The sequence below is a fragment of the Sphaerodactylus townsendi genome, linkage group LG04 (genome assembly GCF_021028975.2).
Source record: "Sphaerodactylus townsendi isolate TG3544 linkage group LG04, MPM_Stown_v2.3, whole genome shotgun sequence".
In the NCBI taxonomy this organism is placed as follows: domain Eukaryota; kingdom Metazoa; phylum Chordata; class Lepidosauria; order Squamata; family Sphaerodactylidae; genus Sphaerodactylus; species Sphaerodactylus townsendi.
In genome coordinates this window covers 22,345,660-22,370,943 of record NC_059428.1, presented here as the reverse complement: position 1 = coordinate 22,370,943, position 25,284 = coordinate 22,345,660, and the positions used below count along the sequence as shown (strand labels likewise).

The 25,284-nt window shown below is 43.1% G+C and overlaps 1 protein-coding gene across 13 annotated transcripts in view; it reads left to right on the top strand.

Annotated features, from left to right (window-relative positions):
• Positions 1-23,437, top strand: part of LOC125431670 (oocyte zinc finger protein XlCOF6-like) — a 59,943-nt gene extending 36,506 nt beyond the window's left edge. For 7 of the 13 annotated variants that reach the window (XM_048494689.1, XM_048494688.1, XM_048494684.1 and 4 more), the window contains one exon: positions 239-1,684. In XM_048494689.1, coding sequence (XP_048350646.1) covers positions 239-1,137 — 899 coding nt within the window. In that variant the 3' untranslated portion in view covers positions 1,138-1,684. Of the gene's footprint in view, positions 1-37; positions 1,685-19,370 lie in introns of those variants that run through there. The other 6 variants (XM_048494686.1, XM_048494680.1, XR_007244332.1 and 3 more) reach the window with 5 other exon arrangements.
• The last annotated feature ends 1,847 nt before the right edge of the window (positions 23,438-25,284 follow it).

The following is a 25,284-nucleotide window of genomic DNA, read 5'->3' as shown; positions in this document are numbered from 1 at the left end:
CTCTCTTCACTGTAATGAAAGAACCCACATTGGCCAGGAGAGAAACCTTTTGAGTGCTCAGAGTGTGGAAAGAAATTCAGCAGCAGTGGCCCTCTTCGTCTGCATGAAAGAACGCACACAGGAGAGAAACCTTTTGGGTGTTTGGAGTGTAGAAAGAGATTCAGTAACAGTAGAGACCTTCGAAAGCATTCCAGAACGCACACAGGAGAAAAACCTTTTGAGTGCTCAACATGTGGAAAGAAATTCAGTAGCAGTGGCCATCTTCATGTGCATCAAACAACCCACACAGGAGATAAACCTTTTGAGTGCTCAGAGTGTGGAAAGAGATTCAGACAGAGTGGCCATCTTCGTCTGCATGAAAGAACGCACACAGGAGAGAAACCTTTTGAGTGCTCAGAGTGTGGAAAGCGTTTCAGTAGGAGTGGCAGTCTTCGTGAACATCAAAGAAGGCACACAGGAGAGAAACCTTCTGAGTGCTCAACGTGTGGAAAGAGATTCAGTAGCAGTGGCCCTCTTCGTCTGCATGAAAGAACGCACACAGGAGAGAAACCTTTTGAGTGCTCAGAGTGTGGAAAGAGATTCACAAAGAATGCCAATCTTCACGTACATCAAAGAACCCACACAGGAGAGAAACCTTTTGAGTGCTCAGAGTGTGGAAAGAGATTTAGTAACAATGGCAATCTTAATGTGCATCAAAGAACCCACACAGGAGATAAACCTTTTGAGTGTTCAGAGTGTGGAAAGAGATTTAGCCGCAGTGGCCCTCTTCGTCTGCATGAGAGAACGCACACAGGAGAGAAACCTTTTGAGTGCTCAGAGTGTGGAAAGAAATTCAGCAGCAGTGGCTCTCTTCGTCTGCATGAAAGAACGCACACAGGAGAGAAACCTTTTGGGTGTTTGGAGTGTAGAAAGAGATTCAGTAACAGTGGAGGCCTTCGAAAGCATTCCAGAACGCACACAGCAGAAAAACCTTTTGAGTGTTCAACATGTGGAAAGAAATTCAGTAGCAGTGGCCATCTTCATGTGCATCAAACAACCCACGCAGGAGATAAACCCTTTGAGTGCTCAGAGTGTGGAAAGAGATTTAGTAGCAGTGACCGACTTCGTTTGCATGAAATAACCCACACAGGAGAATAACCTTTTGAATGCTCAGAGTGTGGAAAGAGATTCAGACAGAATGGCAATCTTAATGTACATCAAAGGATCCACACACAGTGAGGTGAAACCTTTTGAGTTCTCTTGTGAAGTGTGGGAAAGATACATTCAGTCTGCCAGAGGCACTCTTCATCATCTACATCAAGGGAGTCTCGAAAGGGCCATGATTCGTATCCTTAGCCTTTTCTTTCTTGTCTCCCTTCTTGCTATTTCAGATGTGGGGTCCATCCATGAAGACAGAAGCTAAATTCTCTGAGGTAGAAGGAGCTCCTCAGGGTGAGTGGCAAAGTGAAACCTTTTGAGTGCTCAGTGTTTTGAAAGAGATTTCGTCAGAGTGGATGTTTTCGAAAGCATTTAAGAACCCACACATGAGAGAAACCTTTTGAGTTCTGACAGATGTAATCATTCTGTTCTTTTTTTCTGGGGTCTTCCTAGGGGTTGAAAGAAGCAGGGCAAGGCTTCTCTTGAAGAAGTCTTCTTTGGATCCTGTTGATCCATTCAACTACTGTCCAGTGTCCATTTGTTTATTCTAGGGCAGGGGTAGGGAACCTGCGGCTCTCCAGATGTTCAGGAACTACAATTCCCATCAGCCTCTGTCAGCATGGCCAATTGGCCATGCTGGTAGGGGCTGATGGGAATTGTAGTTCCTGAACATCTGGAGAGCCGCAGGTTCCCTACCCCTGTTCTAAGGCTCAATGTAGTTGAGAGAGCAGCTGCGGTGCAGCTTCAGTGCTTCTTGGAGGACACATTGATACTGGACCCTTTTCAATCTAGCTTCCACTTTGGCTTTTGTAGTACTCATAGATGATTTCTGAACTAGAGCAGGGTTGGTCAATGCTGCTGTTGCTGCTTGACCTGACAGCACCATTTGATACCGTCAATAACAGTCTATTGGCTCACTGCCTTGCAAGTGTTGGGCTATGTGGGACAGCCCTAAGTGGCTGATCTCATTTCTGCAGTGCCAGGGCCAGAGGATGATGCTAGGGGAGAGCACATCACCACAGTATCCCTTGGGGTGCAGCATCCCACTATGGACAATCTTTTCCTTGATACAGTTTAACATTTACCATTATGCTAATGACTGGACAGACACTACGCAGAATGCTTTGGCCAGTTGTCTGGAGGACATGGGGAAGTGGTTGAAACAGAACCAGCTGAAACTAAATCAATAGAAAATGGACATCCTGTGGCTGGGTCAGGGAGATTGAGACTGGGGTGGGGGGAAGAGGGGCTACCTCCCAGCCCTTGCTGGGATACAGCCAACACCTTTGCCAATAGTCAGGAGTTTGATGCCTCCTTCTCTGTGGATGCTCACAAATGTGGCTAGGTTGGTGTTCTAACATCTAAGCCAGGAAAGGCTTAGTAAGCTCTGCTTGTTGCACCCTAATCTGGCTATAGTAATCCATGCAATGGCCTCCTCTAGGGTAGACTATACTTGCTCTGCACTGGGCTGCCTGTGAGACTGACCCAGAAACTCCCAACTAGTTCAGAATGCATCTGCTAGAACTGCTTGCTAGAACACTGTGGCAGGAACACATGCAACCAGTGATGCACCAGCTGCATTGGTTACCAGTGGAGTATTGAGCCAGGTTCGAGGTTCTGTGGTGCACTGATATGCAGCAAGGGATCACTGGATAGTATGTCACCAGAGGTGGCTTGTGTGCTGTCAGATGGGCCCTGCTGGATCCCTGACTGGCCTTTTGACCCATGGGCCCATCTGTCCTCTTAGGTCAGCAAGGCGAGGGGCAGGCATGACTATTTTGTGGTGGGTTTTCTGCTGCCGCTAGGCCTGCCCAGATCCTCCTCCCTCCTACTGACTGTTCAGCCTGCCAAACTGGCCTCCTGCCTGCCTTTCCTGGTGGCGCTAGTCCTCCCTGCTTGCCTCCTGACTGTGTGCGGCAATGCCACCTGGCCCAATGCTCCCGTGCTTCCTCGTAGCCTTTTCCCAGGTTTTTGGGTGAGTGCAGCTACCATGGGGGGAGGGAGCAGCAATGGAGGGCACAGCAGCCTTGAATCCATTACTAGTCTGTGGAGCAGCAGAAAACAAACTTGATCCATCTTCAACATGGCATCTCTTCGAATATTTAAATATGGCTATCATGTTACTCCTTAAACTTCTCTTCTTCAGACTCTACATAACTAGCTTCCTAAGCCTTATGAAGAACTTCTTGACAATAAGGGCTGTTCAACAGTGGAATACACTGTCTTGGGTTGTGGTGGAATCTCCTTGTTTGGAGGTTTTTAAACAGAGGCTGGATGACCCCCTGTTGGGGTGCTTTGATTGTATATCTGCTGGAAGAGGTTATGAAAAATCTGTCTGGATTGGGTTTCAGTCTACAGCCAGAGCAATGCATGAGCTACAAGATGAACGGTCATCCCTAGCTGATATGGTCTACAGAATCAGGGCCATTGATGTCCTTACTGCTCAGCAGGGAAAACCTGTGCCCTGTTGGGAGAACAATGTTGTTTATATATGGATGAGGGTAGAACTATGACCACTGAAACAGAAAAGATGAGAGCTGCAATACAGGTGTTTCATGCAGTTGCCCATGGTAAACATTGGGATGAAGCGAGATTCCGGTTCAACCATGGCTGCCAACGCAGGTCCTTAACAAGAAGGGACATTACCCGTGTGTGCATTCCCCCCCAGCAACTATACAAAGGGGGTTGAAATTTGTTCCAAACGTGGGGAGAGATCAAGGAAGAAACACAGCTACCAAATGGGTCTGACAAGACCGACGGGGACTGTAGTTTGAAGAGCAAACGCACTACGGAGAGATAAAGGAGTAGGCAGCCGGGCTGAACAGCCGAGAGCTTTGAAACAAGTAAGATCAAACGGAACTATTAGCTTTGAAGAAAACGCTCCGGCCCACAGCAAACACCCAAACAAGAAACTTTAACAAGCATTGACACCAGAAAGAAAGCACATTTAAATGTAAATTGCTCCGAAACCTTGAAAAAGCAGAGGGCTTGAATGCAAAGTGCCTCAAGGGAGGGAAAGGAACAAGAAGATTACCATTCACAGCAGAACTTGGAGAGAAGGAGAATTGTGAGTTAAACCTGTCATTTCTATTTTGTTTACTTACGTTTTGAACGATCGGTGGCAAAGTGCCAACTAGTCTTATGTAAGGGCTGCAAAGGACTCCTGGGAGATCCGGTGACTTCAAAATAACTTCCCGGTTCATGAATTGAAACGGAAAGAAACATTTACATTTACCTATGAACCAGGAACTGTTTTGAATAAGAGGAACTAGGAAGTAAAACTATAACGGAGTTAAACAAAACAGCTTGAGCGGGGGTTACCGACGCTATTAAAATAAGAACACCAGAGGAACAAAGAAATAAAATACCAAGCCCTGCCACTGGGAAAAGAAGTGAGATGGCTTACCCAAAGAGAAATGGGACAGAGAAAGCTTTAAAGTCACAGACAACAATTGACTTGTGCACCCCAGATAAACAGCACCATGAGGGAAATACCAAATTGGAGAAAATGATGGAGCAACTGCTTGCACAACAGACTGAAAACTCTAGTCAGTTGACTGAAATTAAACAAGAGTTATCGCAGATTAAGAAACTAGAAGAAAAAATAAACCATGTGAGCAACATACTAACTGACAACATTTCACAAATGAAGGACGTAAAAGGGCAAGTACAAGTGCTACAGGTTCAAGTAAACCGCCAAGAGGACAACGCAGCAATCCTTGAATTTCACCTCAAAGAAAATTTTTTACGGCTAAGAGGGATCCCAGAAGAGGGGGAAAAAAGGACCTTTACACAAAGATTGCGTAAACAGACTTTAACCCTATCTGGGACCTGACACCTGAAGAAGCACTCAAAGAAATTGACATGACATACCGGATTAATTCAAAGATCGCAAGAAAACGCAGACTGCCCAGAGAAGTAATGGTGAAATGCGTCAGGAAATTCAACCGAGACCTTATACTGCGTGCACAAGCCAGAAACAAACTTCAAATTAGTGGCAAGGACATTATTGTTCTGAAAGAAATACCAACTTCAATTCGCCAGAAAAGAAAGGATTATGAAAAACTAGTTGATGCGTTGGGATCCCAAAATGTTACTTTTCGTTGGTTAGCTCCAGAAGGAGTATCATTCAAATATAAAGAAAGGAGGATGAATATCACTGACCCACAACGAGCACAAGAGTTCCTCGAAAACCTGAAGACCCTACCAGAAGCCGCCGGATGCTCATCATCATAAGGTAAAGATGTCAATTAAAATATTAAATTGGAATGTGAATGGGTTAAACTCGGAGAAAAAAAAGGAAAAACATATTTCATTATTTAATTAAAGAAAAGATTTCTGTGGCCTGTTTGCAGGAGACACACATTAAAAAAAGGTGAAGAATATTATTTAGAAAATAAAAAACTTGGTGAGCTGTTTTATGCTAGTCACAAGAGAAAGAAAAGGGGGGTTGCTATGTATATTGATGAGAGGTTACAACCGAAGGAAATTATATCTGACAAAGAAGGAAGATTTTTAGGTGTAGAAGTTTCCCTATTCCAGAAAAGGATTGTAATGCTGGGGGTATATGCCCCGAATGATAACAAAAGTGTATTCTATAAAACACTTAACACGAAGATAGGACAGGACATAGACAGAGAATGGATTTTGCTGGGTGACTTTAATGGGATAGTAAACCCAGACTTAGACAGATCAACAGAATGCAAAAAAAAATAAGGGGAAGGCTGCACAGGACAGATTTAGAAATCAGAGTAAGCTGCCAGAGACTTTTTTTAACATGGTTAATAACCTGGGAGTAACAGGCCTGTGGAGGGCTAAGGAAAGTAATGCCAGAGACTATACCTTTTACTCTGCCAGGCATAAAACACACACCAGAATTGACATGATATGGGTAACAAAAGAACTGTGTTTGCTAACTAATAAAATAGATATTAAACCACGATTATTTTCAGATCACAGCCCCATTTTATGGGAAATAAAAGCACAGATGTATCATAGGGATTGGAAAATGAAAGATTGGCTTTTACTTAACAGAGAAGTCAAAATGAACATACAGAAAAAACTGCAAGAATACTGGGAAATTAATGCTGGTTCGGTATCAAATTATAATATATTATGGGATGCTCATAAAGCTGTAGTTAGAGGACACCTAATAAGTGAGGAAATAATAAACCGTAGAAAGAAAAAAGAAAAACTAAAAGAGCTTGAGGGGAATCTGAAAGGACTGGAAGTTGAGCTAGTAAGGAGCAAAAAGAAAACCAAAATAGAAAAGCAGATTAGACAGGTGAAACAACAACTAGAAACACATTTAACTGACCAAATGGCCAGAAATATTACCTATCTTAAACAGAAACAATTCTTCTCAGGTAATAAGCCAGGAAGATGGTTGGCGATCAGAGTTAGAAAAGAAAAAGAGAAACACTATGTGACTAAATTGAAACAAGGCTCTCAAATAATTACAAATACAGATAATATACAAGAGGCCTTTCAAAAGTTTTACACTGAGTTATACCAGAAAGATAATATATCATATCAGGCAGTTAAGGACTATCTAGATAAACAAAAAAATTGACCAGATCTCACAAGATGATAAGGAAGTTCTGGACAGAACAATAACATTAACTGAGATAGTAGAAGCAGTTAGAGGACTTAAAAATAAAACCCCAGGACCTGATGGTCTATCGGCTGTATATTACAAAACCTATATTGAGACATTAGTTATATTTGGAAATAACGATGAACAAAATATTAGAAGGCGCTGAGATCCCAGAATTATGGAAACAAGCAAACATTACACTGATCCCTAAAGGTAAGAAGGAAATCTACGAAGTGAGAGAGTTTAGACCCATATCACTATTGAACCTAGATTACAAGATATTTACAGGCATACTAGCCAGCAGACTCAAAAAGGTAATAAATAAATACATTTCAGAAGAACAAACAGGTTTTTTACCAGGCAGACAAATTAAACATAATGTGAGAACTTTAATTAACATAATAGAATATTTAAACAGGACACCAGGAAAACAAATGGTGTTATGTTTTCTAGATGCAGAAAAAAGCATTTGATAGAGTCAATTGGACCTTCCTCCTACTAACGCTATTGAAAACAGGAATAAACGGGACATTTTGGAATGCGATTAATAGTATCTATACTGATCAGGAAGCGAAAATAAAAATAAATGGTGATTTAACAAAACAATTTAAGATAAACCGAGGGACTAGACAAGGATGCCCTTTATCACCACTATTATTCATAGTGGTGATTGAACATCTGATTTGGAATATAAAAACCAGTGAAGAAGTTAAGGGAGTCAAAATTAAAGGTGCAACTTATAAATTGAGAGCTTATGCAGATGACTTGGTAATATTTTTAGACGAACCCTTGAATAAAATAAAAATATTAAAAGAAATTGTGGAAGTATATGGAAAAGTAGCAGGTTTTAAAATCAACTTTGTAAAATCAAACTTATTAACACTAAACATGACAAAAGAAGAACAAAAGGAACTAGAAAGAAAAACGGGCATAAAAACTGCAAAGAAAGTAAAATATTTAGGTATTACAGTGGAAGAGAACAATAATGCACTATTGAAGAATAACTATGAGTTGAAATGGTCAGAAATCAGAAAGGATATGAAGAAATGGCAGCAGTTAAATTTATCATTACTAGGAAGAATTAACATATTTAAAATGATAGCACTCCCCCAAATGTTATATTTATTCCAGAACATCCCATTAATCACATCAATAAAATATTTTGAATCATGGAGAACAGATTTAACGAGGTTTATATGGTCAGGCCGAAAGCCAAGAATAAAATACTTAAACATGATAGATACAAAAGAGAGAGGTGGTTTAGCAGTACCAGATCTGAGAATCTACCATGATGCAGCGGCATTGACATGGGTAAAAGAATGGATTCCTTTAAATAATAAAACATTCCTCAAATTAGAAGGTTTTGATTTACTACAAGGCTGGCACAATTACTTATGGCCAAACAAATCAAGAAAGGAGGTAAGGAACACAGCATTTAAAAGCCACTGTGTTAGAGGGCCATTATATAAGATCTGGAACAAATACAGAGATACATTTTTTACAGGTATACCTCAGTTGTTATCAAGAGCAGAAGCACTGCAAATAAAGGACACAATCAATAATAATAGCTGGATAACGTATAAAGATACCACATATTGGGTGGGTAGAGAAATAGAATTTAAACCGAGAATAAGAATCACGAAGGAAGAATGTCAGATCCAATGGTTTTCATATTTACAACTAAGAGACAAGTTTATAAAGGACAAGGAAGATTGGGGGTTCACCAAAGAAGCCAATGAACTAGAAGAAGGAATTAAACATACAGGGAAGAAGGAACTTAGTAAACTTTACCACATATTACTAACTCAAGCTACAGAGACTGAAATTGTTAAAAATGCAATGGTGAAATGGGCAGAAAACACAGGGAAAGCAATAACATTAAACCAATGGAATAAGTTCTGGATAGACATTTATAGGCTAACACCTAACACAGATATATGGGAAAACAGTTTAAAAATGTTTTATAGAACGTACATAACACCCGTAAAATTGACAAAAATGCAAAAGGGATATCTACCGTTATGTTGGAAGTGCAAAACTGAGACTGGAACCTTTTTTCATGTGTGGTGGTCTTGCAAGGAGGTACAGAAGTACTGGGTAAAGGTGCATAATTGCATTGAAAATTTTTAAAAAATTCAATTTAAGAAGACATCTTTAACTTACCCTGTTTCCCCTAATATAAGACATCCCCGAAAAATAAGACATAGTAGAGGTTTTGCTGAAGTGCGAAATATAAGGCATCCCCTGAAAGTAAGACATAGCAAAGTTTTTGTTTGGAAGCATGCCCGACGAACGGAACACAGAAAAATAAGACATCCCCTGAAAATAAGACATAGCGCATCTTTGGGAGCAAAAAATAATATATAAGACACTGTCTTTATATTCCGGAGGCTCCTGATTTTCTGTTAGATCCTGAACTAGAGGAAACAAAGAAACTGAAAGAACATAAACAGGTGTTCACATACATGACTGTAGCAGCTCGTCTTACTTTGGCAAAACACTGGAAAGCAGTTATATATTCCAACGTTAGAAGAATGGGAGAGATAAAATGTCATATTATACAGTGAATGGACAGAAGCTATCAAACCAATTAAAGAACAAGGACTCTAGAGAATAAGTCAAAAATGGACTGCTTTGGTTTAGATATCTGTCAGAGAGACATAACCAAATAATTGAAGCAGATAGAATACTAACTTCCAAAACATGGGAATTATTAACCGATTAACTTTTAAGCTGATGAGAATAATACAAATATACTATTATAAATGAAACTAATAAAACTTTCATATAATACAAATTGCATGAAACTGGAAATACTAACAAACCCTTCTCTCTTTTTACAGATGTGAAGCAACAGATATTTCAGAACAAAGATAGAATGTCTGAAATAACTATTGGTGGGTATGCAAAAACTTATAACTTATGAGTATAGATTGAGCTAGAGGATTTTTTTAAAAAAAAAAAAAAAAAAAAGGTGTGCAAAGAATTCTGTTGGATTTATTTAGATGATTAGAGAATTTTTTAGCGGGGAAACTGTAGGAGACCAAAACCTAGAATTTTGTTTTTATATTATAAGACAAGAAAGTTCATGTTTATTCCACTGATATAACATTTCTTCTTGCTAAAGAGAAAACTGACAAGTTTTCCCTGGTGAGGAACTGCTTTAGAGGGATATAAAGCAAGATGTCCTCAATTTGAAAGCCTTAACATTGGCATACAAAATAGACTAGTTTAAAAAATACAGGATTCAAAATGGTAAAAGATAGCACTTTCACATTGATAGCAGAATATTACAACGTCCTTGTTCTTATATATAGTTTATTTTAGAACTTTACCTCTATACTCAGCTGGTTAGAAAAGCCACTGAAATGTTTATTTACCGGTTTATTGCTTCATCGGCACATTTACCGATAAAACAGCTATTTGTATGTGAAAAGAATCTATCTTGTTGCACTCTGAACACTGTGAAATGTAATAGGACCCCTTTTGTGGTTTTACATTTCAAAACTAGAATCAGTTTTTGAAATGTGGATTGCAGGAATGGGAGAATCACAACTCCTAACATCGCTGGGTTAACTTGTAATGCCGAGGTCATCTCCCTAAAGCAGAGTATTTCTTTATAATCTGTCTTGGCTTCCACATATAATCTTTTCCCTCAACCATGGCCTCTTAGCAGCTTAAGAGCAGTCTCTCATTTCTTGTACAACACAGGCAATAGGTACATCCCTGCAGCAGTAAAAGGTGCATTTAATGCCAAAATTGGATTACAGTTACTGTACTCGAGGGTCCCCCAATTTGGGGTCCCTCTACAGTTAATAAAACTATTAACACTTTACATAATCCAAATTTTGCACAAAATAATGGAGCCTACCTACTTACGTTTTTCTTTACTTTGCTGCTTTATGCCTGGAAATAGGACAGATTACATTTGAGACTTTGGGTTGGCTAAGAGCATTCAAATACTGGCTTAAAATCCATTACCAACACGACTCCTCCAGCCTCATTCATTTTTTTTTACAGGATAGTAAATTATTATGATTATTTATTCGATGTGATAAATCAATGTTTTGGTCCAATATTATCAAAAATAAAATTGAATCTATTGGCCTTTACTTGGAATCGCTTAGTATGCTCACCACTAGTGAGGCTTATAACACCCTGAAAATGAAACTTCTTGACGTGGAATTCCAAACACTGATCAAGGCAGCCAAAAGGACATGCTCACCCCTTAGTCTAGCAATACCTCCGCCCTAAGGTCAAGTAGCTAACTATCTAATTACCTTGGTTAATCCAACACAACGACAAGCTTTGGCACTTGCCAGATTTAATGTTATGCCCTCCTCTTTTCTTCGTGGCAGGTTCAGTAAGCTCGAAAAAAACTCAAAGACTTTGCTCCTGCAATCTAACTCAGATTGAAACTATAGCCCATTCTTTCTTTCACTGCTCAAGAACCAAGAGAGTTAGAGACAAATATGTGAATTCCATCCCACTATTTACTATGGCCCTTGCAGAATCGGTTGCTATTCTGATCCTTTTGAACAACGCCAACCCTGAGATTGTTGCAAACTTTCTCCTCGAAATAATCAAATGTAAATAACCCATTAATGGGTCTATGTATGTTTAGAGCAAATGTAATTAACTTTTCTCTTCTTCATTATGCCACCTTATTCTAACACTTTACTGTAATATTATAATATACTAGCGGGCCCTGCCACGCGTTGCTGTGGCAGTTGTCCTTCTCATCACAGTCCACAACCCACACAGATGTCCATACAGGTCCAATTATCCCCAGCGTAGCCTTTTGGGGTGGTCAAATGGAATCCCTCTTTCCCTTTTCAATGCACATTGTTATATGGTGCTGTCTTGTTTTTTAGTATAAGGTAACCCTTTCTCATTCTTTTTTTTTACAGGATAGTAAATTATTATTATTATTATTATTTATTCGATTTGATAAATCAATGTTTTGGTCCAATATTATCAAAAATAAAATTGAATCTATTGGCCTTTACTTGGAATCGCTTAGTATGCTCACCACTAGTGAGGCTTATAACACCCTGAAAATGAAACTTCTTGACGTGGAATTCCAAACACTGATCAAGGCAGCCAAAAGGACATGCTCACCCCTTAGTCTAGCAATACCTCCGCCCTAAGGTCAAGTAGCTAACTATCTAATTATCTTTGGATTAATCCAACACAATCGACAGAAGCTTTGGGCACCCTCTGCCAGATTTTAATGTTATGCCCTCCTCTTTTCTTTTCCGTGGGCAGGTTCAGTAAGCTTAAAAAAAAACTCAAAGATCTTTGCTCCTGCAATCTAACCTTCCAGATTGAAACCTTATAGCCCATTCTTTCTTTCACTGCTCAAGAACCAAGAGAGTTAGAGGATGCAAATGATGTGAATTCCATCCCACTATTTACTATGGCCCTTGCAGAATCGGTTGCTATTCTGATCCTTTTGAACAACGCCAACCCTGAGATTGTTGCAAACTTTCTCCTTGAAATAATCAAATGTAAATAACCCATTAATGGGTCTATGTACGTTTAGAGTAAATGTAATTAACTTTTCTTCATTATGCCACCTTATTCTAACACTTTACTGTAATATTACAATATATTATGATTGGAATGTAGCATGTTTCTGTAGCTGCCCTTGAAACATTTACTTGCAGTATCAATTTTAGATTTAACTAGCGGGGCCCGGCCACGCGTTGGTGAAATGGGAAAGGAACAGTAGCAGCAAATCAATTGCAGAGGCCAGCCGTACGTGCTCATGCAAACACGCAGCCTGATACTGTGCGATGTCATTGATGTGTGTGCCCACTTTCCGGGGGGGGGGGATGGAAAGGCATTCCTCCCACACATCTAGGCTGGCTGGTCATGATCCTTTACCTGGGAGTAAGTTTGGTTGGTGGCAATGGGTGTCGCTTCTGAGGGGTATGTCACGGTTGCTGTACCGAGCTTACTCCTGAGTAATGCGTGCCTGGTTTTCTTAACTGTAACCCCAGTATTCAGGGAATCTAGGGTGCCTGGCCCCTCCCTCCCGTCTCTTGCATGTCGCCCCTCACTCTCTTCCCTCCCTCACTTCTCTTCCCTTGCATGCCACCCCTCCCCCTCCCTTCCCTTTCCCTCTGCTAGGGTGGGTGGGTCATATCAAGATGCTGGGCCCCCTGCCACCCCTCACTCTCTCCCCTCTCTCACTTCTCTTCCCTTGCATGTCACCCCTCCCTCTCCCTCCCTTCTCTGTCCCTCGTGTGTATGTGTGTGTATGTGTTTCACGTCCACTCGAGTTACTGCCTCTGTACTGTTTCCACTGCTGATATCTGGCCATCTGAGTGAACATTCTAAGCTGCATGAACATTCTAAGGGTGACAGTTACACACAGGCAGCTGCATGTCCTTCACCATGGAGCGCCAGGAAAAAGGTGTTTTACCTGGGCCAGGTATGAAATTTCAGGTATGTGAACATCTAAAAACACTCTCGCCTGGCTGACTATTGTGGCTGGGAATTTTCAGAGGAATTGGCCCAGCAGTTACTGAGGTATACTATCATCAACAAATACACTGTTAGCTTTTTATATATATAGATGTGTGTTGTAATTCCGGTCTTTCTCTGTTTCGTTTTCTTTCCCCCCCCTTTTTCTAATGCCAGTAAAGGCTAATAATAATAAACATCACTGGGTTGATAGAACATCAGGGGATATTAAATGACGGATGTTGGTTTGCTCTTGGGCCATAACTCTGACACGGAGTCTTTTGATAATAGAAGAACAACAATACAGAGTGTACAGTTTATGTTTTGTGGACAAAAACAATGTCATCGATGAGGTTGCAGTGATGCGCCTCTAACAACTTGTGAACTTGTATGAATGCCTGCATTTTGCTTTTGTAAACTACTTTCAACCTCCAGGATCCAGCAGAGATCCTTTCATTCTGAATAAACCTTTTCTCCAATTTATACCTTATTCTCTCATATCTAAAGTCTTATTGGCTGTTTGTTTGTTTGAGACTTCTAGGCCACCCATCCCAAAAGGCTTCAGGGCAAAGTACAAATCAGTAAAACTAAACAATAACAGCAGAAAAACACTTGCCCCCTGCAACCATAAAACTGTAACCATAAAACACCAGCAGAACCCATAAAACAATAAAACCTGAGTCTCCAAAAATGGCAGCTTCCCTCACAGACCCACGGGAGACCAAACGTACCTTGCTGGGACTTTGGTTTTTTTTTATTGTGTCCCAAGGTGGCTGTAACACCCAGCATTATTGTCTTTTTCTAATGACTGTTGTCTTGTTATGTGACCAAAGTACAACATCCTCAGTTTAGTCATTTTAGCTTCAGAAGACTGTCCTAGCTTGATTTGACCTGGAACTGATTTTTTTGTAGTGCGGGGGTGGGGTGGGGGGAGAGTCTATGGCATCTGTAATACCCTCTTCCAACACCCCTTTTCAAATGAATCTTCTTTCCCGTAAGCTTTCTTCATCGTCCAGCTTTCACACCCATACATAGTAATAGAGAACACTATGGCCTGAATTAACTAGATCTTGGTTGCCAGTGACACATCCTTACAATTAAGAATCTTTTTTAACTTTTTCATGGGCTGCCATTCATAGTCTCAATCTCCTTCTGATTCGTTTTGATTGATGGTGGAGCCAAGGAATAGAAAGTCTTGGTCAATTTCAGTTTGCTCATTGTCTGCCTTAAAGCTGTGTAACTCCAGCAGTCATCACTTTTTTCTTCTTGATGTTCAACTGTCGTCCCGCTTTGGCACTTCCTCCCTTAACTTTCAATAGAAGTTGTTTCAGGTAGCCCCCATCTTCTGTTAGTTCCCATTGGAAACAATGGGGGATGGAGGCACCCCCTTTGGGAGTCCATAGTTTTGGACCCCCTAGATCAAACTTCACAAAACCTGGGTGGAATCAGTAGAAGACTCTCCTGATGATACCACCCAGGTTTGGAGAAGTTTGGTTTATGTGGACCAATGTTATGGACCTCAAATGTGTAGCCCCCATCTCCTATTAGCTCCTATTGGAAACAATGGGGGATGGGGCACCCCTTTGGGAGTCCATAACTTTGGACCCCCTGAACCAAACCTCACCAAACTAGGATGGTTTCCATCAGGATTGTCCCCCAACAAATCCCTGAAATTTCGGTGCTGCTAGCCTAAAAACTGTGCCCCCTGCAGGCCAAAAATAAAAAAATACTTAAAAAACAAGGCCACAAACGGTGGTGGAGCTTCAGACATGTAATGGTGGGGTTGAACCCGAGAACCCCCTTACCTATGTCCTTGCATGTACATATCTCAATTTCTCATTGTTCCTCCCCACCATCCCCACCCCCTCAATTTCCACTCCCCCTTCATCTAAATCTAATTCAGCCTTCCTTATGATATGTTCTGCATACAGATTGAAGAGATTGGGAGTTTAAGTACATCATTTCCTAACATCTTTTTGTTTCTCCACAGTGTGTCCTAATAGTAGCCCGTGGTCCAGAGTACATGTTGCCCATCAAAGTGATCCTAAATTTTCATGATTCACACAGTCAAAAGCTTTGCTGTAATCTCTGACACACAAGCTGATTTTCTTCTGAAATTTAGGCCCCTTCCGCACATGCAGAATAACACACTTTCAGTCCACTTTCAATGCACTTTGCAGCTGGATTTTACTGTGCAGAATAGCAAAATTCACTTGCAAACAATTGTGAAAGTGGATTTAAAGTGCATTATTCTGCATGTGTGGAAGGAGCCCTTGTATATACATCCAAATTTATCTCTGTTTAATTAACTGTCTTTTAACACTTTATTGGAAAGATGGGATATCAATATTTAAAGCCAACATTTAATTTAATTCATATTGTTTGTGTGTGTGTGTGTTTGCTGTCAAGTCACGGCTGAGTTATGACAACCTTTGAGGAGATTTCATGGCAAGGAATATTGGGAAGTGGTTTGCCATTGCCTGCCTCGGCATGGGCTGAGGGAGTTCTGAGAGAACTGTGACTTGTCCAAGGTCACCCAGCAGGCTTTATATTTATGGGTGGGAATTGACATCCATTGCTCCAGATTACAGTCCAGCACTTTCAACACTATACCATGACAGCTCTCATGATTAATGGTCTGCTTAAGGAATAATTAGGGAATCTCAAATAACAGCAATGGAAAGGCAGATATCTTGAACCTTAGAGAACTGCGACCTACACTTTGCTGGAGCAGAAGGGCCAATGGCCTAAATTGTTGCAAGGCAGCTGAGGTGAAATTATATATGGAGTTGCCAACTGGGCTGAGAAGAAAATCTGGAGAAACCGGGTTTGATTCCCCACTCTTCCACATGCAGCTAGTATTAAGTATCAACAAGTTAAGAAATAGTTAAAGGGACAACTAAATATAAAACTGTTAAGTATCAAATATACACATGTATTTATTATAAATAATCTACATATTATTAAAATAATCTACATTGATAAAAGGCCCATAATACCTGCTTTATGCACACAATAACGCAATTACAGTACACAGAAGGGTCCTATAGGGCACTTGTTGATCTTTAAAAACGGACGCCTCTCCCAGAATATCTCCTTCCAGAGTGCAGTTTCTGGCTGTCATGATTTCTGAGGAGGGACTCCTCTCCTTCTTTCAGTGTCCATTTTAGGCCTGCCCCACTTCTTACAACTCTTGGTTTTGGTTTAATGATAAAGCCTGCTGGTTACTGGCTCCAGAGGATTTCTGGAGCCAGTTTAATGATAAAGCCTGCTGGTTACTGGCTCCAGAGGATTTCTGGAGCCTGGAATCTGGGAGATGGCTCTTGAGTGGCTGCGGTTTTCTTAAATATTGGATATTCCAGAGGATAGGGGATCTTAACTTGAGAATACCCCTGCTGGATGAGGACAAAGCCCCACCTCCTATTTCCTAGAGCCCTGAACACGATGCTTTGACAGTACTTGCCACCGCAGTTCTGGAATGTACACTGTGGCAATCATGTTGTGGCTGGTTCCACCTCCCGCAGCAGCCATTTCATTGCTGTGTCCGCCCTGCCATGTCAGAATTCCAGGGAAAAGTGGAAAAGGTTTACCAAGGCCAAAAACCCAGTAACCATTCCTTATAGCCGTGTCCTAGATGCCTTTGATCCTTAACTGCCCCACCAACAACTGGCACCTCTTGAAAAAACAGTGGGGGTCCCTGTTGGAATGTAGGACTCACGAAATTAGGTGCTCCCCTCCTGACCCCATGAAATGTATTTTGTGAGGCTCAGTCCAGGTTCTGATGTCTGTGACGATCCCAGGATGGAAACTGTATACAATATATACTTGTATATAAGTCAAATTTTTCAGCACATTTTTGTGCTGAAAAAACCCACCTCGACTTATACACGAGTGAGGTGTATTTTAAAAAATATTTTAGGGTTTTTATTTTGTCGGCCGCCAGGGGGCACAGTTTTTAGTCTAGTGGCACCAAAATTTCAGGGTATCATCCAGTGACATTCCTTATGATACCAGCCAAGTTTGGTGAAATTTGGTTCAGGGGGTCCAAAGTTATGGACCCCCAAAGGAAGCGCCCCATCCCCCATTGTTTCCAATGGGAGCTAATAGTAGATGGGGCTACATTTTGAGGGTCCATAACTTTGGATCCCCTGAACCAAACATCACCAAACCTGGCTGGTATCAGCAAGAGATTATCCTGATGATACCACCAGGTTTAGTGAAATTTGAACCCCAAATTTAGTGCTCCCATCCCCCATTGTTTCCCTAAGGAAGCTAATAGTAGATGTGATTACCCTTTTGAGGGTCCATAACTTTGGACCCCCTGAACCAAACTTCACCAAACCTGGGTGGTATCATCATGAGGGTCTCCTAAAGATACTCTGAAAAGTTGGTACTGCTAACATAAACATTCCTCCCCTGACAGGTACCCTCAAATTTCCCCCAGATTCTCCCTTTAAATCACCCCTCCCCCCGAGTGGATTTAAAGAGAGAATCAGGGCTTACAGAGCTAGTTTACTGTTTTTCTTTTAAATAAATATTCAAAAACATTTTACCTACTGATGCCTCAATTAATGTAATTTTATTGGTATCTATTTTTATTATTGAAATTTACCAGTAGCTGCTGCATTTCCCACCCTCGACTTATACGCGAGTCAATAAGTTTTCCCATTTTCCTGTAGTAAAATTAGGTTCCTTGACTTATATGCGGGTCAACTTATACACGAGTATATACTGTAATCGAAAAGTTCATTGTATTGTCGAAGGCTTTCACGCCGGCTGGATTCAATTGGTTGTTGTGGGTTTCTTGGGCTGTGTGGCTGTGGTCTGATAGATCTTGTTCCTAACATTTTGCCTGCATCTGTGGCTGGCATCTCCGGAAGTGTATCACAGAGAGCAGTCTGTTACACACTGTGTCTAGTGAGAAGAGAATGTTTAGTGGGGTATATATTGTCCATGTCCCAGGGCGGGAAACCAGTCACTAAGTGTTTGGGTGGAACTGCTATGCAAAGGTGTGGATGAGTGCATTGTATTGCGGGTGGGGCTGTCAGTCCATTTGCAGCGTAGTCACATTTGCATTCCCTGCAGCAGCCACAGTATTGGTGAATGCAAATCCTGTGTTTGGGTGGAGTCCATCGTCCATGAACTTAACATGCCCTTTGCCTTTAATTCTGGTGTTTTTAAGTACTGGTAGCCAAGCTTTGTTAATTCTCAGTCTTTTCCTTCTTGTTGAAGTTGTCTTGGTGTTTGTGAATTTTAATGGCCTCCCTGTGCAGTCTGACATAGTAACCTTCCGAATTGTCCAGAATTTCAGTATTTTCAAATAAAATGTTGTGTCCTCTACTCGCTAGACACAGTGTGTAACAGGGTGCTATCTGTGATACACCTCTGAAGATGCCAGCCACAGATGCAGGTGAAACGTTAGGAACAAGATCTACCAGACCGCGGCCACGCAGCCAGAGAAACTCCAACAACCAGAAGGGTTCATTGTTGTATCTAATCATGAAAATATCTGCATGGCAAGTAAAATGTGAAGGGAGGAGGAAATATTCTATGCCATCTATTCCCTAGAAGTAGATTTGGGAAGTTTGGAAGAGGGGTGTGATAGAATATATAAACAGCACTACTGGAGTCCCTGGCTGGAGAAAAGATGTGATGACTGGCTCAGGTTGAGAGGATGGGAATGAGGAATTTTGACCATGGAAACAAAACGCACATCCATTAACGTAGAGTGGCTGATTGGTGGCTCATCCCCTTACATGACTGCTGATTCGATCTCTCTGTTCCAGCAGAAAATGTCAAGGAGATGCTTGGGGAATTCCACGGATTTTCACTGGAAAGAGACAAGGAAGAAGAATCTCAGTGTCACTTCATGAATCAAGAGAGAGTAGAGAGGCAAGAGCAAAGCCATGGAAAAAAGATGACGGAAAAAAACATTCCTTTCCAAAAGGGAGATTCCCATAGTGCAGTTGACATAGCAGTGGAAACATACAAATGCTTGGACTGGGAGTTGAATGTCTCAGGTGAAACTCAAGATGTTGTCCATTTGCAAAAGCACACTGGAAAGAAAGCCCATAAGAATTTCTCTAATAGGAAGACACATAAATGTGAACAGACATTCCATAACAGTATTGATTTTCAACAGGATCGACAAACCCCCACCTTGGAGAAACCTTTTGAGTGCTCAGAGTGTGGAAAGAGATTTAGGCATAGTGGAGAACTTCATGTGCATCCAAGAATTTATCCATGATTTATCCAAACTGCATGTCCTGATTCAGGGAAAGGATGAACCGCCCTTGGTGTTCATGGAACGCATCCGTTCCGAACGCCACAGGTGGACGGTGTTGGATCCTGATGATCAAGCCAACCGGTCCTTGTTGAATAGTATCTTTATTGGTGGTAGTGCCCTGGACATACAGAAAAGGCTAAATAGAATTGGCAATAATATCATTAAAGTCCTGGGGGAGCTCCTCCAAGCAGGACAGCAAAGCGGCTCGCCACCACCAGTTAGTGGGAGCTCTGCAGGGGGCTGCGGGTGGGAGACAAGGTTCCCGTGAGGGGTCTGGGGCAAGGGGGTTCTCCCGTAGCCCCCCTCTGTCCCCCGCAATTCTATCTTGTCCCAGGACCAGTGTGCCTACTGTAGAGAAACCGGACACTGAAAGAGAGATTGTGCAGCCCGGGTTGTGGCAGAATCCCACTCCCCTCCACAAACCAGAAATGACTCTGGATGTGAGTCTGCCCCATATTCCCAGCCCTGACCCTTGTTCGCTCACCCTTACCCTCAGGAATTTGGGAACGTGCACTAGGGGTGCCCAAGTCCCATCAGGTTCTAGCCAAGGGCTCCCTGTAACACGGTGCCTGAGCAGTGGCAGAACCTTGATATGTAGGCAGAATTTAGGACTTTTGGGCTTGAAAAAACTGCCACCCTTTCCCCTGATCCTGTAGACCCACAGCACCATGGAGTAGGGGAGCTAGAAGCCCTCCTCAGGCAGCGCCCTTCTGAACTTAGGCAGCTCGAGGAATGTTTAGATTTTTGCCGCTTAACAAGAATCCACACATAAAGTGTGCCTAGTACAGAGCAGCCTGTTTCAGCCTCCTACCCCGTTCCTGCCCCACGCCTTGCCAAACCAGCAACTGGGATTTCCCAATCCTCTTCTGGTCCTGTTGTCCTGGCGGTCACTGATGTGGAGCCCCTTGACCCCGTCGCCCCTCAGACTGAGGTGGAGGGGGCTCCCTGTCCCCATTTCCCCATTGTGGAGACCGTTTGCCCACTTAACCTCTGGCCATATCCAGAGTTCTGACCCTGACCTCTCCCATTCCCCGGCTCCTGACGATTCTGTACAAATTCCTGCCTGTGCATTTCCATCATTACCGCCGAACAAGGCCATAACCCCAGAGCATGTGCCGAGCTCAACAGTTTGGATGCTTCTTTGGGAATGATCCCATCTTAGCCCCGGTTACTTCCCTGACTCTGCCACAAAATGACCATGTCATCCCGGTCAATGTGAGGGGATTCTCTATTCCCATGTTAGTTGACATGGGGGCTTCCTACTCTGTTCTTAACTCTCGGGTCCCATTCAAAGAAACGGGAGAGAAAGTGCGGTTGGTTGGGGTTAGTGGATAGGCACAGTTGGTCCCCTGCCTTGCCCCCACTCTGTGTCTGTGGGTTGTGTAGCCACTGAACATTCCTTCCTCAGCATGGAGGACTGCCCTATCTCTCTCCTGGGTCAGGACCTCCTATCTAAATTGCATGCTTCTATTTCTTTTTCTGCCTCTGGCTGTTCCCTTGTTCTTGACCTGGAAATCGAGGGTGTTCTGGCATTGGTGTCTCCCGTCTGCTCCTCCGATCCTAGCACTGGTCCTGCAGGCAGTGAATCCAATTGTCTGGGATGTTGAGAACATCATCCAAGCCCCTAATGTCCCCTCCTGTGCATGTGTGTTTGAAGCCTGATGCCCTGCCTGTGCTGCAGAAGCCATATTTCCTGGCTCCCAGGGTCCACCTTGGCTTACAGCTCACCTTGGATAATTTACTGCATTTGGGGATTCTTGTGGAGTGTTCCTCCCCCTTTAACATGCCAGTCATTGGTGTGGAAAAGAAGGAAAATCAATGAGATCACTGAGGATCTCTACGCTGTGGTCCTGAACCCCTACATACTGTTGACCTTGTTACCCCCTGAACATGCATTTTTCACTTGCTTGGACGTGAAGGATGCATTCTTCTCGGTCGTGATTACCCCAGAGTCTCGCGCCCTGTTTGCATTCGAGTGGACATTTCCTGATGGCCGGAAAACTCAATTCCAATGGTGGTCCCTACCCCAAGGTTTCAAGAATAGCCCCACGTTGTTTGGAACGGCACTGGAATGCCGTCTGCAGGGGTGGGACCCCCCGGAGGGCACCCATCTCTTGCAGTATGTTACTTTCTGCTGTGTCTGAACCCCCTTGTTTGGAGGGCATTATTAGCCTGCTGAACTTTTTGATGTTTGAGGGGTTTAGGTTTTCCCAGTCTGAAGCACAGATTACTCAGCCTTCTGTGTTGTATTTGGGATATCACATTCAGAGGCGGGAGAGGGTTCTGACATCATCCAGAAAGGATGCGGTATTCCAAATGCAACTCCCAGAACCAGGAAAGGTCTCAGAAAGTTTTTGCGAATGGCGGGATATACGCGAAATTGGATCCCTGGGTATGCTTCTCTGTCTAAGCCCCTGCATGAAATGTTACAGGGGCCAGAAACGCTGCGTCTTGAATGGACACCAGAGCAGAGAATCACATTTCAGGGAATCAAGTATGCTCTGTTGGAAGCCCTGGCTTTAGGTCTCCCAGACCCGACAAAACAATTCTTCCTGTTTCTATACAAGCAGTCTGGCATTGCAAAGGGCATTTTAGCCCAGGACTTTGCAAACACCTATAGACCAGTGGCTTATCTATCCAAACAGCTGGATCTGGTAGCAACTGGCTGGCCAGCTTGTCTAAGAGCCATTGGTCCCTCTTGCCTGCTAGTTGAGGATGTCCTGAAATTTACTTTGAGTGCCCCCTAACCATTTACGTGCTCCCCACTGTTTCAGCAGTTTTGGAACAAAAAGGGGGGTCACTGGCTTACTCAACAGCATATCACCAGATACCAAACTATCTTGATAGTTAGCTCAGGGGTCCACTGTGAAGTCTCTGCTAGATTGAACCCTGCCACTTTGCTCCCAGGCCCCTCTGAAACTATAGACCATGACTGCATTGAAACCATGGATCTGACCTATGCAGCCAGAATTTATTTAAAAGATACCCCATTGCCAGATCCCGACTGGGAATTTTGGATGGATGACATCAGCTTCATGGAATCAGGGTCCCGGTACATGGGCTACGCAGTAATTTGCTAGGGGAAGCAATCAAGGCAGCAGCTCTATCACCATCTCTTATCTGCCCAAGCCCTGTTTCATGGGAAAGACCTGAGAGTAAACATTTACACTGACTATTGTTATGCCTTCGAGGTTTTGCATGCTTTTGGGGAATTATGGGCACAACGGGGAATGCTGACAACGAATGGGAGGTCAATAAAGAACACCCCCCCAAATCAGTGACCTGGATGCAGTACATCTACCCACTGAAGTCTCTGTAATACATTTCAAAGCCCACACAACAGGGGATTCAGCTGTGACCAAGGGAAATCGGATGGCAGATGCGGCAGCAAAGAAGGTAACTCAGCTCCCAGATAAGCTAGTGCTCCCTTCGATCCCCGCTCTGCCAGCCCTCGACCCAATATATACAGGACAAGAGAGTCAATTTGCTGAAGCAGAAGATTTAAAGTTTAATGATGATGGGTGGTGGATCACTGAGCAGGGAAAAGTCTATGTGCCAGCAGGAATGGTTTTCCTGGTTCTTAAAATCTTACATGAGGGTACCCACGTCAGGGGGGAGGGGCTAGCCAACTTCATCAGCACCCAAGATAAAGACTCCTTTCCTGCCTCAAGTTCCACTGCCGCTGCAAAGTCTCACTAGTAGCATAAGATCACGAGACTTTGCAGACTTTCATTCATTGTCTTCCAAGTACTATGTACTGTGTTTTACAGCATTTTTCTTTGTTCTTAAATGCCCTGTATTGTGTATCTGATCACCCTGCTTTGTTGTAACACTTTGAAAGTCCTATAAGAACCCTGTGGGGTCCCTCGCCCTGCGCGGCTGCACTAGCAAAAGTAAAAGTGGAGATTCTTTGGTATTGCAGTAAAGACTTTTTTTATTGATAAAAACCTTTTGCCTCCGAGCTGATTTATTGCTGCTTAGCTGAATCACTGCTGAATCACTATTAAAGTTGCCCTAGCAGCAGGTAACAAGAACACCATCTTTTGCAGAATCAGCCTCCCTCCCATAGTCTATTTAACAGCTATACATTCCCAGCGAGAACAGCACACATAGACTCCTACTGAAGCATCTGTACAAAACAGCATTTTTCTGATGATGAAATTAATCCAAGCATTTGAATGAGCTATGTACGTATGCTCCTTGTAAATGAACACATGCATTGTTGAAGATGTTCAACTAGCTGTTGTGAGTTTTCCAGGCTGCGTGGTCTGGTAGTTTCTGCTCCTAATGTTTCACGTGCATCTATGGCTGCCAATTGCAGAGGCATGTCATGGTAAAACATCTAATGACAGACAACCTCACAGTATACCACAGCAAGATGGAACAGCCAACTTCTCTTTCCTTTTCTAATAGATCCTACTCCAGAGCCATGCCAAGAAAAGTTAGGCATCAGGCTATTTAAGGCAAAATGACAGAAGCAAGAAAGTAGAGTATACCTAACCTTTTCAAGCTGCCTTGAGCAAAAGTAGCCCATATTTTAATAAGTAAACACAGAGCTTTCCCACCTCAAGCCCATCCTGATCCAGCCCCCTTTCTCAGCAGAAGGAAATGGTGTTCCACAGGGAGAATTTCTCATGATACCATGAACACATTTATAGTTGAACGTCTGATGCAAACCCCACATGTACCCTCGTTTCAGCTGCAACGTGAATACATTGGCTCATGTATACAATATATTCAGAATGTATTGAGCTATAATATGTGAACAGGGCTTGAAGCCCCAGGCATTCTCATTTTAGACGGAAAATGAAAAGGTGGGTATAAAACCTTGCTTTAGTAAGTGGAATGCCAACTTTGTCCAAGAACTTTACCCCTAGATACAAATCTCCAACTCAGAGCAAAGAAAGGGGCCCATAAATCTTGGCTCTGAGCAGTCACAGGCTCTTTTGGACATGGGAATCCAAGCCAAGCCATTTCTGTCCCCTTGAGGATGCTCAGCCAGGATTCCTCCTCCACTGTTCAGTAGGAATAAGAGGGGAAGGGGACACTGAGGCAGAGCCAGAGAGGAAGAAGCTTATTTGCAGCCTGTCTTCCTTTCCTGCAAGGAACTTAAAGCCTTTTTCTGCAAATAGGGACAGAGAGGCATAGCTATTCCACTGTCATTGTCCCAAGTGAGGGAAAGAGCCATGGAATGGAATGTTTGGAAGGCAGGACCTGGAGCTTTTGACAGAGGATGACTCAAGCTTGCAGCTGATTTTAGACAAGTTCCTCAGGTGCACTCTAATCTGAAGGGCGGCCTTGGGGACCCTTCCCTTGAAGACCACCTGCAGCAGCAGCCCCCACCGCACATACCTGCTGATTTCAGTGCACAGGTTTACAAAGCAAGAGTAGCCCAGGCGAGCGCAAAGCCCCGTGCGATCTCTAATACAAACTGCGAGGCACTCAGGCTCTGCTCAGCCAAAGTCCGTGAATGGTCAGCCCTCTCGGCCCACCCCTTCTTGCTCAGCCGGCCAGGCCAAGGCCTACCCGGGGGAGCAGTGCCTAGGTGGCTGCTCCTCATTAGGCAGCCAGTGTGCAGTGGCGCAGTCCAGGCTCCAGCCTCCAGGTTGGCTGATGGCCTGCCTCCTCTCGCTCAGCCGAATGGGCCAAGGCCTGCGGGGGGTGGCTCCTGGCTGGTTTCTCCGCCTCCTCATTAGGCAGGCAGCCTACAGCTGTGCAGCTTAGGTTGGCCGATAGGCAAAGGCCTGCCTGGCCAGAAGTATAGGCCAGAAGTATGGGGGGGGGGCAATTTTCC